At 39.6% G+C, this 18,408-nt stretch overlaps 1 protein-coding gene across 4 annotated transcripts in view; it reads left to right on the top strand.

The window, feature by feature from the left end:
• Window positions 1-18,408, top strand: part of LOC143284607 (calcium/calmodulin-dependent protein kinase type II subunit delta-like) — a 91,494-nt gene that overhangs the window by 27,791 nt on the left and 45,295 nt on the right. For all 4 annotated transcript variants that reach the window (XM_076591470.1, XM_076591452.1, XM_076591461.1 and 1 more), the window contains exon 13: window positions 16,958-17,000. In XM_076591470.1, coding sequence (XP_076447585.1) covers window positions 16,958-17,000 — 43 coding nt within the window. The remainder of the gene's footprint in view (window positions 1-16,957; window positions 17,001-18,408) is intronic.

Raw genomic sequence — 18,408 nt, 5'->3', positions numbered from 1 at the left:
ATGCCCAGCATGCACAACCCGAAAATGGAGTATGGCTGCCTACACGGCAGGCTTAAAAAAAAAAAAGGTCGTACAGGTAAAAGCCCACTCACATACATACGAGTGAGTGAACGTGGGAGTTGCACAGCTCATGAAGGAAGAAGAAGATAATGTCATTATGCAGATTGGTGCCACTCCAAAAATTCAAAGCTGTCTAAAGCCCCGATCAGGCTCCTTCATCTGAAACAGTTGCAGACTGTAGAGCCTCGATCGGGATCCTTGATCCGCTGTGAGTTAAAGTCCCATTCTGATTGGGTGTTTGAATCGGAAATAGGACCACTTAACCGGAATACAGACCTTCGTTATTCTTTCAACATTACTTCCATCGATTTTGGGGAAAGGTGTGGGAAAGCTATTAAACCCACCTTTCCACCCTGGATAGGTCCAGCTTGACAATTTGATATGTCTGAAGACTACCTGTGTATTTGATACAGTCCACTCTCTGCTTTAATTCCAGAACTGAGAATGAAGAGTATAGATTTGGCCAAATAGAGAGAAGCCATTTTGCTATCACTGTCATATCCTTAGTTTTGGCCAGATTTTGCCAAATAGAGAATAGCTGTTTCGTTTTGGCTGTCCTATCCCTCCTGGGACAGTTTGAAAGTGCAAGACTCATTGCGAACATTTTCTTGTGTTTGCCTTTTAAAAATTTTTTTTTTTTAATCTTTCTCTCTCCAATGGTGTGTGTGTGTGTGTGTGTGTGTGTAAAGTTGGGTACGGAAGTGGAAGAGTCTGTTAAAGTTTCTGCAGTGACTGTAAACTAATGCAGTGAGGGGGTAAGTAGGGGGTAAGGGGCTGGAGATCATCATCGTCACCATTACCTTTTTGTCAGTGTGTGGAAGTTTTTTCATATTACTAAGTAATGCAATCATTGAATGAAATAAAATCATCATGAGTATTTTCACTGACCTGAACTTTTTTTTCCCTTAAGACCACAAAAAATATACAGAATTTTATGCTAGAGTGCTCCAGAACCAGAGGTGAATTATACAGAATTTCTAATCATGAAATTATTTGCTCATTTCCAAAGTGAAATATGTTGAATAATTTACAGTATCTGTTGGCATGTTGGTTTCAAGAAAACAGTTGATCAAAATGAGAAGTTAAACATTAGATTAAGAATAGACAATAATCTTCCATCCTGCAAGGACACTTACTTTTGTAGGATTAGCTCGTATGTTAGTTATTAAAAGTTACAGTTGAACAAACTAACAGACAGTAATCTTTCATCCTGCAAGCACATTTAGTTTTCTATGATTAGCTTGTTTGTAAGTCATCAAAAGTTACAGATGAACAAATTAGAAACAAATGAGATGAACTAACATCACTTAAAGTGGAAGACATTAAACTGAAGAAGAAGAAGATGAACAAATATTTTGAAGTTCTGGGTTGTTCCTCCATGCCTCTTATCCATATTGTTGGGGAATGGTAAGCAGGATTGGCAGGAAGTTGTGAGCTGTTGTAGGACTAAGGAGCGAAAGTGACAGCACTAACTCAAGAAAATGCAATACTTTGTCCAGGACTGTTTGTTAACCCTTTCACTACTGCAAAAGATACTCATGCAATTTTCCATGCCTGGGAGGTTTTAGAATTAACTTTTAGATTTAAGATATAATTATATAACTAAATTATTTAAAATATGAGACTTACAAATATCTTTCACTTGATTTATCACCTCACATGGCATTATTCACTACTATCATTGTGAATATTGTCATCATCAAGAGATCTGTATACATCTGGGAACAGTTTGTTTAATTCTTACTGAGTAGTGAAACATGAACTTGGCTATGAGCATAAACTAAGCTTGCAAAATAAAACAAAAAAACCTATTTAGTTACCCAGAAATTTATCAACGCATGAAAGTTGCTTCCTGATTCTGTTTGAAAGAAATATGGGAGAAAAATTATGAAGCAAAATTTGATAGTGTTGATGGTACATGATTTTTGAGACTTTGTTCAGACATAATGAAGGCGATTCTTGCTCCTGTTCTGAGGCATGTCTTTTATCCTGAAATGTAACAAAATCTAGCTCAGGTATTTGGGCAAGTTGAAGTTGTTTACAAAGCAACATGAAAGTGAAATTGAACATTTCACAGATTATCTCAGATCGGTGTGTTCTCTTGTAGATTGATTAACTGTGGAACTGAACAGAAAAGTACAACTTGCACTTCCAGACACATTATATATATGTCTTTGGTAATTGTGCCTAACTCCCTTGGCCAAAGAAACAATACATGCATGCCATAATTTTGATTAAGCTCATCACTTTGCGCTCAGATGCCTTCAGAAATAAAAGTTTTAATCAACCCCTTCTCAAGATTAGAATCAGACCACTGATGAAGAAAAGCAACAGAAAAAAAAAGAAGAAAAAAAAAAGCCAAAAAAAAAAGCCACAGACACTGACTGCACTGTGAAAGGCCTGTCACTGTATCAGTCTAATAAAAGCTTTTTGACAGTGCAAGGTGAAAGGAACGTCAACCACAAACCATTCAATACTCTGTATATCCCATGATAACTGGGACTGCACTGGTGAAAGCACAGGAACATTGGATACCGCTGCAAAATGAAATTAACTTATTAAGAATATATATTGACATCAACATTTGTAACAACTGTGGATAACACAAGCTAGACCATGGGCATAAAATCCAGTGAAACATTCAGATCTTGGCCGTACAGGAACTAACATCTTCAGGAGAAAAATCAGAGAAGCTTCAATGATACAAAAAATTTGACACATTCACGGAACAGTTGACAAAGCTGTCTCAGAAAAACATAATTCTTATTTATTTGTTTATTTATTTATTTATGTTTACTGGCATGAAGAATGATTATGAAATTGTCATTCTGGTGTGGATCTGAGGGAACCCTAGGTCATTTTTTGTTGTGGGTAATACTTCCAGATTTTCAATTGTAATGAATGATTTATTATGTGCACTAACAAATTGTCATTGTGTGTTTATAGGTGAGAGAGAATAGCACATCTGATATTTGAAAGTTGTGTTATCTTCTAATATCTTATATTCAATTGACGGGTGCAATAGCTGAGTTGTTAAAACGTTGGACTTTCAATCTGAGGGTCCCGGGTTCTAATCTCGGTAACGATGCCTGGTGGGTAAAGGGTGGAGGTTTTTCCGATCTCCTAGGTCAATATATGTGCAGACCTGCTGGTGCCTGAACCTCCTTCGCACATTAAAGATCCTGTAATCCATGTCAGCATTTGGTGGGTTATGGAAACAAAAACATACCCAGCATGCACATCCCCGAAAACAGACTATGGCTGCCTACATGGTTGGGTAAAAACGGTCATACATGTAAAAGCCCACTCATATACATATGAGTGAACGTGGGACTTGCAGCCCACAAACGAAGAAGAAGAAGATATTCAGTTCTCACAGTTCAAGTTTATCTAGTGTTTGAAAAAAAAAGAAAGAAGAAAGCTGATTGATAACTTGTTGAGATTCAGTTGTTGTCCTTGTAACCATTTCTCTCCAAGAACAACAGCAACAACAACGAAAGAAAGATTGATAAGATCTTCAGAACTCCCATATGATTCACATGAAATCCAATGTAGGAATTAAGGAACATAAAAAAGAGGATTCTGCAAAGCAAATAATTTGCAAATGGGTATTGAATTACACACTGATGTGAACTTGGCCTATGACTCATGACTCATACCTCCATTTTTCTCACAATGCCATGTTGTGACTCTTTTTTTTTCTTTCTTTTTTTCACATGATCTCCAGGCGATGTGGGATTTTTATTCTAACCATGACCTATCACAATACCAATTTTAATGAGGATTGTATACATGCAAGACCATAACTCTTCTGTACCTTCATTTTTGTTTTGTTTTTTGTCCCTGTTATTGTCACATGCCTTGTTGAAACCTTGCCCTTTTGACCCTTGACCTTAAATTTCAGTGGAGAAAGTGTCACCAAGGCCACTGATGAAGATCTGATGTCAGGCATAAACTCTCTCAATCCTTTTCAGTTTTATCAAGTGTTAACATGGACTGTTGACCTCTCACCCTGCTTTCTACATCATTATACAGAGAATGACTTTACAGGTCCTGATGTCCTGTTGATAACTAACATTCTACTGGTTCGACCAGCAGCAGCAGAGAAAATGCCAACGATGAAGTTTGCCATGGACATGCACACACGCGAACACACTCATGCATCCATGCAGGCACATGCACACACCCATCCCCCCCTCGGCCCTCCCCACCCCCCCACACACAGAGTCCATATTGTTCACACGTCAGTAAAAAAATTAACACACACACATCACTTACCCTTGTACACATATGCAAACACACTCACAATGTAATTGCGTTTACACAAGCAAGTCATAAAGTGACATAAACATTGCCCACCCCCACACGCGCTCTCTCTCTCTCTCTCTCGTTATCTCTCTCGCACATATTCTGTGTGTGTGTGTGTGTGTGTGTGTTGAAATGCAGAATGACATAAACAACTGTGGTATGTGTGCCCAAAGTACAGTGAAGGGCAGCCCAGTCATTTGCAGATCTTGTGGGGAGGAGATTCTCATTTTGCCAAATGTTTCACATTTGTCCTGTAAGTGTTTCATCAAGCACTGTCACTATGCATTTCTGGCGGCGCCAGTTATAGGCCTTGTTCGTTAGGAAACTGGAAGTCAATGAAAAGTTCAGCCCCTTCACCTTGGGACGTCTGGATAAGGCAACATGGCGACTCTGTCTGCTGAAACTAAAAGTGCGCTTGAATTCATATAAGTTAAAGAACCGAAAGAATATTTAAGAAAAGAACGGACAACTGACAAGTAGCGCGAAAGTTGAACTTTGTTCGTTGTGCAAAGATTTTCAATTGTTGCGGAACCAGAAACAAGAAGGCGAAGTCAAGTCAGTTTCTGCTGTCACAGAGACATTTCTGCTGTCACAGCGACATAAACCTCCCGCAGATTTTTAACAACTGAACTGAAGAAAAAAGTATCGCTCCTGTGTGTGACCCATTCATTCAGAATCTATAATATATACATTCTAGCATTTCATATTGTTGCTGCATAGTATGAGTGAGTGAGTGTGTGTGTTTGTGTCACTGTGTGTGTGTGTGCGCATGCCTTCTAAAAACAGATTTCAGACTTGAGAAAATGGCCATTGCTGTTCCAATGAATTTGATCTTTTTCTGGCTTTTCTATCACATGACTTTTTAATACATATTGTGGGGAGGAGGGTGTTGGAGTTGAGCATGGGAATCTGGGGAAATGAGTGGTGCAGTTTAGCGTGGAAATTGTGGAGACAAGAGTGCTGGAGCTGTGCATGGAATTTGATTAAAGATAATCATCATCAAGACTGATTCATATGTGTTTCATCACAGTTGCATTGATGATTAACTGCAAGTAAAAAATGATTTCATCTTATGGTGTAGCATGCATGCATGTGTGCATACAGTACTCACTCATTCATCATTACAAGTGACATGCATTGATAAGTCTCTCAAGACTCCCAGACATTCAGACACACCAGTCTGGTACAATCAGCTGGCCTGTTTACCCAGAATGGTTATGTCTATACTTTCACCAGGTTAGAATCTGTATTTCTTTTATGGAAACCTGTAAGTTCAGTGTATCTAACAACTGGCCAAAGGATTAACACATACAAACCAGTTTTCTCTTTGATGTCATTTTTTAGAAACTGGTAGTGCTGTAAATTCTTAGTGTAAATATTTGCATTTATTTACATTTGCATGCCCCACCTCCCATCTTTTATTTCCTATATTTAAAAAAAAAAAATCATCAACATATATATTTCATTTGCTTATTGTTTTTTGTCAAATCTGTACAATCAAATTTGGACTGTTTTCAAAATGCAGTGTAAACAGGTCAGTCAAACACAGACTTGAAGAAAATCACTTTGATTAGATATTCTTTTATTTTTTTGTATCATTCATTCATACCTAAATGCTAAACAATGAACAATTGTCTAAACAATTGGAGTTATTTATTATGTGAGCACCATTTAGTTTTGGATGTTGTGCATGTGTGCATGCTTGCGCATGTGTGTGTGTGTGTATGTGTGTGTGTGTGTGATATACATCTGTATTGAAGTGCAATGTCTACATTCACAAAGTTTTGATTTTTTTCCATGATCAGAAAGAAAAATACAGAACTCTGCAGTGAATCTTAACTGGTTTGAACCACACTGCACCCGTCCCCACCCCCCACCTTTCTCTCTCAAAGAGAAGAAAAATCACAGCTACAGGTTCTGAGTCTTTTTTAAATGTACCATATGATCAGTATTATTAGCAAGCAGTGGGTATAAGCTTTGGCTGTTGAAATCAAATTATCTTTTGTATACAAGTGATGTATATATTGCATATAAAGCAACATTATATCAGATAATTATAAACAGTATATGAACAGTTGCAATATTTGTTCACATCAGTATGAAAAAAATATCAGGAGCATTCAAACTCCATAATTCCCAAAAAGAAAGCTTAAAAATAAATCTTCATACACAGGTGATAATCTGACTGCCCTACACAATTTGTCAATACCAGTGATCCACCTGAATCAATCTGCTCTCAACTAACACACGCATACACTCTACAAATTGACACCCACTATTGTAACCCCCCTTCAGTCTAAATTTTTTGACAAAACAGTCTTCAGGGCCCTAATACGTCATCTTTCACTGTGTCATCATTGTCAGATTGGTGTAAAGGGGGAAGCAAAGCTGTCAGATCATTACATATTTTCACTTCCAAATTTGTTAAATTTTGTAAAATTACTCAATTTACTGTCAGCAGCATTGGTTTCCACTGCTGATGCAGAAGTAGCAGTGATGTCTTCTTGGACTTGCACATCTGACAGCTGTGACAAAAAAAGAAAAGAATATATAATTATAGCTTGAATGTTATGACATTTGTTTTAATCTCGTAGCTGGTATTCGTTGCGATGTCACCTTTTTTTCCTTTGAAGTTCGAACAGCACACACAGTACTTCTTTCCTCCCGTTTTCCCCAGACCAATTGTGAAGCATTTACACAAGTACAGTCGACGAACTCACAACTTTCGCTTTTATAGACTACCCACAAATTCTCTTTCCGGCGTAATCAAGGGCAAATTACTCTAATTTTTTTTCTAACAAACAATGCCTATAGAATCAGCTTGTTTGCACTCTAACTTATCCATTATTATCACCTACATCACAAGATGATTGGCATTGTACCAGTATAGCAGATATGTTAAGATGCAATAAATGCTTTAACTACAACTGGAATGTACTGTTGACTGTAACACCTACCCACCCCCCACTCTCCACCCCCCACCTCTCCAGATTTGACCCCTGTTCAAGAAAAATTTACAGAACAGACCATATGAGTTACTAACTGGAAATAAGAAGGTAGATTCTTTAAAAGGAAATAATAATAATAGTAATAATTCATAACTTTTCTATGGCGCAGTACCCAGTACTAATGCTGCTCAAAGCGCCTTACATCATCGAGCCAGATATAAACATAACATAAAACATTACAACAGCTCAATCCAATGCATTCACAGAATGAATAAAAAAGCATGATCCACCAAACAGTAAAAATATCAAAAAAATAATGCTTATATTAAAAAGAAATACATTCCTTAAAAACACACATTTTTTAGACACACACATACATGAAAAAAAAACAAAAAAACTTTTTCTGCCAAGCCTTAAGTTAATTGTAATTAAATGATTTAAATTCTTCATGATTGTTAAGATGTGAATATGACAGGTGCAGTGGCTGAATGTTCAGAGCGTGAAAGTTTCCTTTGTTTGATCCCCTGCTTCTGTTCAGCTGGTGGGTTAAGGGTGGAAATTTTTCTGCTTTCCCAGGTCAACCTATGTGTGTCATTGAAACAAGAATATACCCTGCATGCACATCCCTGAAAATTAAATATGACTGACTACATGACGGGGTAAAAATAGTACACTTAAAAAGCCCACTTGTATTCATACAAGTGAACATGGCAATCACAACCTTCAAATGCACAAGCAGAAAAAGAATGTGGTAAAAACCACAAATAATTTGTATCATGAAAGATTTTCTGTGCAAGCGGGATAAATTGTCAGAACAATTGCATGCATGCATTTTTGTTAAAAGGAAAAATGTATTGAATGATTCCCCCCCCCCCCCCCCCCCCCCCCCTCCCCTGACATAGCTACAAAAGGAACCCTCAGCAGTACCAAAAATAAGGAACCTTCAGCAGTACCAAAAATGTTCTTCATGGTTATTAGGGTAATAAAAGATTTCAGTTTCTCAACTTTTAAATCTATTAAGGATTTAAGTGCTGAAAGTGGTATCTGTGTATGTGTGTGTGTGTGTGTGTGATATAAAAGTATACTCAGAATTCAAGTCAAAGGGATAGCCTCTTAATCTCACACACACACACACACACACACACACACACGTGCACACACACACACACACATTAGTAAGTGAACAAAAGCACATCTGAAAGAACATTTGATATCAGTCATTGTTTAAGCCCTTGGAAATACCTTTCGGTGATTTGGCTGACATAAGTTCCAAATTCTGAAGTCCTCCAGTACATGTGTATGCAGCTTCTGGGAATGGAACAGCCTGGTATATCCTCTGGGTTGGTGGACAAATTCGATTGTCACCCACCTCCCCTCCCGTTCCAACAGTAAAATTACCACCACATAACCCTACACTCACACACCCCTTCCTTCTGAACTGGAAAAAAGACACCCAAAAAAGAAAAGAAAGAAAGAAAAAAAGGGAAATGATTCAATCCTTCCTATTGACCATATGTGAGAAGTACAATCCAAATCTATCCTATTCATATTCTGCTGCTAAAGAGTAATATATACTAGGGCCACTGAACATCCCTTGTTAGGTCGGGTCACCTTATTAATAATATTCCCAAACTTAATTTTTTTTAATAGTGATATAGCCTCCCACTTCTGCCCCAGCTTCCCCACACCTTCTTCCACTTTGTCGATGTTATGCAAACTTCCAGTGGTGATATTTTTCATACCAGGTGGGCTTCCCATAGAGGGCATACCACATAAAGAAGTACAAATAAAACAAGAAAAAAACAACAGCCCAGCATTTGGGTTCAAAAGATCTTAAGTGGCATCATTGTTGATCATTATGACAGTTTCAAAGGTCTGTTCTTCTTTTCATGTGAGGATGGGTTAGGTATAAACAGAAGGCTAAATGCAAACAATGCAGAACTGGTGGTGGTGGTGGGGGTGATAGAAAAGAGAAAATTTCATGCAAATCTGTTTAGAATTTGGGGATATTACTTAGACCCTGTACACAGAGTCCAGGGTGCCCCGACTTCTTCACTACAAATCCCATCAATTCAAGCTAAGGGGAAGATTACATACAACAGATGAAAAAGGTATCATTTATAATGGGCTTACACATCTTTGTTACTTGCCCCATCATGTTCACAGAAGTTAAAGCTTTTAGTATCTCAGAACAAAATAAGGACCTCAGGCAAGGCCCTTCCCTATGGTGAAATGAAGATGAAACAGATCATTGGACTTCGTTCTAAAAAATAAGGAAAATATTGATCCGAATTAGAAATCTGAGATTAGATCCAGATCTATTGATCTCGTCCGCATTGGTAAGATGGATTGCATGGGCCACCCAGGAAAAGTACCGTTACATAGGTGATAATGACAAGAAGCGTTTTATCTTTTATCCTAGTTTTGATTGGTAACATTTTGGAATAGACTTCATAGGTCCAAATCTAAGATCAAGTAGTGCGTCTTTTTGTTTGCAAAATACCAGGCCTATTTTATTTTTGTGTAGATTTTCAAGATTTTTGAGGAACAGCTTGCATGTAACAGTAACAGCACAACAAGACCAGATTCTTTTGTTCAGAAGAAAAGTTGTTTTGTTTTTGTTTGTTTGTTTTTATGGAAGAGGAAATTACACAAGGGAGTGGACGGGATGTGAGTGGTGAGCAGACCGGAAGCACCGAGGTTTTACTTGGCTGTTCTCGAGACACAAACACACAATCTTTTTGTACACAAGCAGCGTACTTAAAAGGAAAACTAAATCTTCAGTGAAGGTTTGTACTAGAAATAGGCTGCATTATGCAATTATATCGACCCTTGCTCTCTGGCGTATTCTGTGTGCGTGGTTTTGAAATAGATGGGCATGGTTTTAACTTTAACCACTGCTGATGCGGTGAGCTGCCGAAACTTGACCGACGTCCGATGTCTTAGTCAAGTGTGGTTGATGTGAGAGGAGTTACGTGTGTGTCGACGTGTTTCTGAACAGCAGTAATCACATTCAGTTTTGGATTCCTTCCTTTTTGCACAATTCACCGCGTGTGTTAGAATGACTGTTGTGGTTGATTACTGCTTGATAGTTTCTGTAAACTGTCTTATAAGTGCTCGCCCTATCTGCACACAAATTTTTACCCCTAAGTTGATGGTGGGCATTTTCTGGGTCCTTTACCCTTTGCGGGCGCCCATTTTGCTTTTTTCTTTCATCATACAGTACTGGCTGGGCTCTTACTACATGCTTCAGAAGTCCCTCTTTAAACTGATATTAATAGGAAAATGTGTACAACGGATTTTTTTAATGTGCAGTCTTCTCTGTCTCCATTCCCCCCCCCCCCCCCCCCCCCTTTTTTTTCTGCCTGTTCCCGCCTCCTCTCTCTTCCTTTCACAAATACATGTGCGCTCCTCGCCCTCATTAATTTTGATTGATTGATATGGATAGCGCCTATCCTCGGTCGGAGACCAAGCTTAAAGCGTTTTACAAACACGGGGTCATTTACACAACAGCTAGGCTGCCTTCCTGTGTAGAGCCGACTGACGACTGCCATTGGGCGCTCATCATTGTTTCCTGTGTCGTTCATTCATATTTCAGGCACGCACACATACACACTCGGACAAACATGTAATTTGTGAGTGGGTGGGTGAGAGGGGCAGAGAAAGAGAGAGCTATCCACTAAACAAGACACTGCATAATGGGATAGTCATTTTCATTTGGTTTTTCAGTTTCACGTCGACACTTTATGAAGGTGTTCGTTCTTTATGTGTAAATCTAAACAACCACTGCTTTGAATTTAAAGCTACACAATCAAAAATGGCAAACTGAATTTTCATGAGTTGATATTTTTGTTTTCCTTTTTTTTTCTCTCTAAGAGGGGGATGATTGTTTACAAGATAATTTACCTCATGCACATTTTTGACACTCCAAACAAACAAAATACAAGATAAAAGAATACTTTATTATTTATAACGGGGGATTACCAGACACGGGTGTGTACAAAGTAACTAGCTCACTGAAGTTTCCTCTTTTCATAGTCTTGCCGATTGATTTGTGCAAGGAGAGTTTATTTTCGTTCTTTTTCATAACCTACCAAGGTCTTGACCTCTGTGCTATCGCTGTCCGGAATTGTCTCCTGCCGGCGTGGCAAATAACCGAGGGGAATCGAAGGCAGTGGTGTTCGTAGAACAGCGACAGATGGCTCGTACGGATTAGTGCTACAGATAATAGTCAGGGCGGCTGGTAGACCAACGTTCGTTTGCGAGGTCTCGTGATCACTGAGCTTTAGTAATGGTTGAGAGGGGCAGTGGTGGTTGTGGGGTTGGCGATGTCATGGAAACGAGAACGAAAGCGGGAACGCCTGGAGGCAGTGTGCACTGGCTGTGGACACTGCGAATGTGAAGCAGCCGACAGTGGTAGGGATGGATGGTGGAGGGTAGGAGGAGGGAGGGAGGGAACTACAACATAATGCACAGTGGACAGTGCCTGTTGATCATAGCAGACGACAGGGTTGCCATTTAATGCGAAAGCCCCCCACCCCACTCCCACCCCCAGACTTACCTACATACCAGTCTCACCGTTTGGTGTTGTATAGTGTACCATGTCAAACATGCAAACTCGGCCTATGTTAGTTTGCTTTATTGGTTTGCTCTGTTTGGCCAACATTCGCGGCTAATTGGTTCAGTTAAAAGACTTCCCGCTGTTTGTCTGCCGCCTGCAAGTGCTTGATATCTGTTCCCATTCCAACCTCATATTCCCGCATACTCTCCCTGCTTTCGCTGTGATTGCCATGGATTGTAAAGCTCAGACAATCACAGATGACACCCCTTTCTCCCTCCTGCCATGGATATTATTTCCCCACCCCTTTTCCGCCCCCACATTCTCGTTGTAAATAATTGGGGGAGGGGGGGGGGGGGGTGGAGTGTAACGACATAAAATTAGAATTTCTGCACTATTGGGAAGAGAGAGAAATATATATAAAAACTATGGGATGAACATTTTTGGTAGATAAACGATGGGGGTGAGGGGTGATGAAAGTGATATATATATATATTTAAAAAAAAAAGGGGGGGGGGGGGTAAATTAAACGAATTGTAACTTAGATAAGTCGGGGTTTTTACTTTCGTGCCTTTCACATTACTCGTAGGCTTTTCAAAACATTTAAAATATATATGTCATTACTTCAAACAGTACCGGTGTAAGGAGGAATGAGGGTAACATTCGTATGATGGTTAAAGCCGTTAGTCACGTTGCGGCGCCACAGTAGCCAATAACGGTTGACGGTCAACATCAGTCAGTACCCGTTTTGTCTTCATCGGAGACAATGGACTATCAGCACACCAACGCAGCTGTTTATACCACGTCACATCACCACCGACCCTCTGTCACTGCATACACCACAAATAGTGCCAGACGTCACAACGCCAAAGCGTGCTGGAAGAGATGAGCTGAGGGTATGTGGGGGGCATAGGGAAGGAAGAATGTACGTACGGCTTGCCAAAGCCGAAGATGTGCGCTACAGTTGCTATCTCTTCTCTTTCTCTCAGACAGCGAACGAGTTATTTTGAAACTCGGGGGGATGGATGGATGGGGAGAAAGATGACATGGGTTTTGTTTTAAGGGGCGCTGACATTGGAACAGTTTCCAAGGTTCATCATGCACCGTTGGTATGTGTGTGAGGTGGTGCAGTTTGGTGCTTGAAGTTGAAGGCAAAATGAAGTGCTCCGGGGGCTCGCGATGTTTTCCCTCTGTGCCTGTGTTTCGCGTGTGTGTGTGAAGTGACTGCTAATTAGTGTACGAAGTTTTAGACGGTTAAGACTATATGGTGCTGCAAGTGGCGTGCATGTAGAGTGGCAGATTTTCTGTTCTTTCTCTTTTATTTTGATTTACCTTTTTATTTTATTATTTTAATTTAGTTTCGTATGTTAACCCGATTCATTTTCGTAAGAGTTGTAGTTGTGGATTTTTTTAATTTTTATACATATATTTTGTTGTTTTTATTGGCAGATACTGAGATAGGGTTAAACTTTCCGCCAGTTCATTTGATTCCTCTATTATCGATATAGTTTGTGTGACTTTAATGGAAATCATAGTGATAGTTTGAGGGACATCGTCTTCAAAGTTTGGGGGGTGGGGGTGGGGGGCGATTGGATAGCATCATCATGGGAAGTGTGTCAAGGATGTGCATGTTTGTTTAACCTGTTTCTTCTAGACCGTTTTAATATTTAACATGATTTATTCAATTTTAGTATTCATTTAATTCATATATTATTCAGCTTGAAGTTCTTTCCATTTAACTTTAAGCCAGACCTGCAAATAGAAAGTTTCCATACAGTGATACACTTAGTTATACTCAAGATCAGTGCTCATATTCACTAAATTATAAATTTGTCAGAGGAATAGAATGTTAATACTGGTTCTGAGCAAAATACAAAAGTTTACAGCATCCATTGTCTAGATATTACTATTCAGAAAATAATGAATTTGAAGGTGAATGTTAGATTGTTAATTTCATGCAGGTCATAATCAGTAATACAGTTGATGAACTTGTTTGCTGGATTATTGATGAAATTAAACAATCAAGTGGTCAAGTGCCAAAGCAAAGCTAGACTTCTCTTTTGAAGTACACAATTCAAGCTCTGATACTGCCTTCAGGTTTGCTCAGCAACAATCGTCAACTGACTGGAATGCATTGTAAAAGTGCAAGGAAAAGTGACAAAGTCACTTTTGGGAGGGGGGGTGGGGTGGGGGGGCAGATTTTGGTATTACTTAGCAGCAGCTGACGAAGCTTAAAGTCTAACTTTTACTTGACATGCAGTACTGTGTATTCAAGCAGTCAGGCAGTACTATTTCACAAATAGTATATTTCACATTCTGGACTTGCTTAGGAAACCTGATAGTCTAACGTTTCATTAGCATTGTGTACATTCTGTGTAGCTTCAGTTACCAAACACTATTCCATTCACATGTGACTACTCTGGGCAACAACAGTTAAACTGGCAGCATTACCTTTGTGGATGTTTCAATTGATGTTCTTCTCCACATGACTGTGCCCATAGTCATCACAGCAGTCGAGGAGAAAGAATGTGAGAAATCAGGAGAGACCATTTAACCAGCGCCGGTTCTTGTGGTTTGAGTGAAACTTTGTTCATTCAGCCCGTACTGGGTGTTTGTGGTGGAGGTGGAAGTGTGTTTGAGGGCCGGCGGAGGAGGAGGAGGGGGTAGGGCAAGATGACAGACATAGAGGTGAGGGTGGAGGATGTTGACCTGGGGAAGACCAGTGCTCAGCTCTTCCACCTCCCTAAAAATAAGCCACAGATGCCGGTTCATGTTCAGGTAGGTACCTCTCGAGGACAATTCCCATGACCAGCTTAGTCATGCCTTCTCTGTGTGCCCCCTCCCCCACGCCCAGTCCATCCCCCCAATATCTGTACCTCATGCTTGTTTGTGCTTATGTTTAACATTACCAGAGACACACGGATGACCAAAGCACAGTCACACATGCATGCACACAACACATACGCCACAAGAGTGACACACACACACACACACTCAATCACACGCGGTGCACATGCATGAGCACATGAGAGTGAAAAACTTGCACGCAGTCTTATGCATGTGTGTGGATATGTGCGCGCGCACACACACACACACACACATGCGCACACTGACAGACATGCACAAGATGTTGAGATGATTGTAAATTTATCCACCATACATGCACACTACTGCAAGGAAAATGGGACACAGTTCAGTTACCCATTTGGCTCAGTTTGTAAGTGATACAAATTATTAAAAAAATGAAGTGCAGTTAGATCATGGAGCACAGTATAATCGGATGTGTCAATGAGGGAAGTATGTGGGGCTACTGCTTAACATGGCAAGGTGTGTTCAGTTCCATGCCCAGACATTTACAGTAAGATCTGTGATGAATATTGCTGTTACAGTATCAGGAAGAAATACCACCTTGCTGGCTTTACAGTGTGTGTTATCTGGATTTTATTCTGGTTTTGAGTGAAACAAAACCCAGTATTGACTATTGAGATATTTTAAAAATGTTTTTTCCCTTTCTCACTTTCTCTCTCGCTTGTCTATACCTTTGTTGTGACTGGCGAAGCCCCATCCAATCTGTCAACCTTGCGTGGTTTGTTAACACAGATAACAATTTACAGAAAAGTTAGATTTGATGAAGTTGTATGTGTGTGTGTGTGTCTTCTGTCTGTCTGTACATCTGTCTATGTGTACATCCAGGTCATGGTTCTTTTTGGGTTTTTTTGCAATATGATGGGAAAAGTGACAGAATGGTTAAGACGCTCACCTGCCAGTACAGTGTCTGTGAGGGTCTGGGTTATTTCCCGCTCTCACCATAAGCCCTTTCTTCCAAGTTTAACTGGAAAAATCAAACTAAGCTCTCGTTAATCGGATGAGACGATACACTGAGGTGCCATGTGCAGCATGCATTTAGTGCTTTGGAAAAGAAGAGAAGAGTTGTCCTCTGGCAAAATTCTGTAAAAGAAATCCCTTCTGATAGGTACTCAAATATATAAATATATAGGTACTGATAAATATAATATGCATGCACTAATGGTCTGACAAAGCACATTTGGTTATGCTGCTGGTCAGGCATCTGTCTAATAGATGTGGTGTAGGGTATATGGATTTGTCTGAACGCAATGATGCCTCCTTCCAAGTCCTTGAGAAACTGGAGAAACTGGCGCTGAAGCAAACAATGGTCTGTTTTCATATAACCTTGTCACAATGCCAAGATCAAGAATTGATGATGATTTAGTCAGTCATTTTGTGCATGAGATGTTTAGCAACTCATTTATTGCAATAGATGGACTTCATCTATTAAATAATCTGAATTAGTCTCTGTCACTCAAAAAATATATAGAGCTATGTTTATTTCATCTGAAATAATGATGTCATCCAACAAAAACATTATGCGCAAGTTGGCATTGTTATATCTAACCTCTATCTGTCCATCCAGCCATCTGTGTGTATTTATTTGTATTACATTTACAATTACACACGTGTGTACACACACACACACTTATCTCACATGGCAGACTTGTAATCTGTGTGTACTTATCTATATTACAATTACATCACACACACATGAACACATCTCACATGGCAGACTTGTTTAGTGGGAGTATGATGTCTGTTTTTGTTTTTGTTTTTTTGTTGTTGTTTTTTAGACTGTCCTTTTCATTTCATCCCAGTCTGCTCAAATTTGTGTGTGTATGTGTGTGTGTGTGAGTGAGAGAGATAGGGGGGTGTGAGGGGGGTAGACTCAGATAGGGGGGTGTGAGGGGGAGAGACTCAGAGAAAGAACACTAACCAAAGGGATAAATTATTAAAAGAATGTTTCATCTGCAGAACTCCATGTTTGCTTGGTTGGGTTTTTTTGTTTTTTGTTGTTGTTTTTTTTATGGTGACAATGTGCTTTCTTGTCTTCCTGCCAGCATGCTTTTCTTTTTCTGTCTTGCTCTCTCCCTCTCCCTATTTCTGTCACAGTGTGACAGTATGATAAGACTATAGTCTTTGGGGTGAGGGGTGTCATTAAAATGCTAATGTATTATTTTGCGAACACTTGTATTTTATAAGTTGACTGCTATCTTGTCTTGTTTTTTTTCAGGGTGCCATCTTGACCACAATGTTGGCTACCAGGAATTTCTCCAGTGAGTATTGTATTCTTTTCTCAAGGAAACAGTTACTGACAGCTGATAGATAGTTAGCTTTGAACTGTGGAAGCAGCCCACCCAGTTTGGTAGTAGTGTGTTGTTTTTCAGCCTGTTTGTTGGTGTTAAAAAACATTCCTTGATTTGTGTGAGCATGTGCAGTGTGTGGAGTAGCCATCCCAAGATGTCTGTGTGCAGTGAATGTGTGTGTATGTATTGCCCAGTTCAACAGATACTATTGTTGTCCAAGATGGTCTGATTAGTATATTATATAAATATTGCTTCATACTGTACGGTGCAGGACAGTGTCTTGGGAATGCATGGCATATAAAGCATGTGCTACAAATGTTCCATGGAGACCTTGTGTACTGTTGATGAGGTTTACCCGTTTTACACAATGCCACTTGGCTGCTATCTGGTCAGCTTCTCAATTGACTGTAAAAAAAATGCATCATTAGCTTGGGGTGCTGGTAGTTAGTTGCATGCCTGGCTATGCTGCTGATGTTGAACATCATTGCTTTCATGATAATAATTACGTCTGGGCTTGTTTTAATATTGAGAGAGGATCAGAGCAGGTCTGCTGCTGCAATTCATTTCACAATTTTGGAATTTTCTTTTTTTTAAATATACTGAAATATGCAAGCCACAAATGAACATATATATCAATAAATATTCAAATAAAACAACAGCAACAGAAACCTACCCATTGAATGCATGTGCGCATGCTGACACACACACACACATTCACTCAGCCTATCCACAAAAGATAATGGAAACAGTCACAGGTCCATTACCAGGAAAAAATTGGTGATAACAGGTCACAGAACCAAAAAAGTGGTGAAGCATTTAGTTGTCAAGTTTAAAATCAATGGGGTCTGAGGGAATACAGGACAAGGTTGAGATCAGAAAGCTAGTGATCACATCCAGAGAGAATTACATCTTCCATAGCACCCAGGATTTCCTGAATATCAGATTTGCTGAGGAAGGTTCAGCGAAACCACTGAAATAAGCAGCAAGTTCAAACTTTCAATTTTGATTAAGGAAACATCATTCTGTATGTACCCAGAATCAGAGAACCTAAGATACCAATGAATCATCTGTTGCTGCTCCTTCCTTACCCACATCAGCTCCTCCGCTGCCCGTATTCTCCCCACCCTGTTTGGCTTCCTACTGCCGTCATTTGTCTTTTCCTGTAGCACAGCAGTGATTTGACAGATGTCCTGTGGTGGAGTGTGTGTTTACTTTTATTTTCTCCCAAATTTGACAAGACTTTTAAATCTTTATTTTAGCCTGACTCATGGAGTTTGCTGCAATTAGTCCATGAGACAGAGCAAACAATTGGAAAATGAAAGAGAAGGTTGAATATATTCGGGGGGGGGGGGGGGGGGGGGGCTTAGGGGGAGGAAGA

Source organism: Babylonia areolata, chromosome 1, assembly GCF_041734735.1.
Source record: "Babylonia areolata isolate BAREFJ2019XMU chromosome 1, ASM4173473v1, whole genome shotgun sequence".
Lineage (NCBI taxonomy): Eukaryota > Metazoa > Mollusca > Gastropoda > Neogastropoda > Buccinidae > Babylonia > Babylonia areolata.
This window is presented reverse-complemented; position numbering and strand designations above follow the sequence as displayed.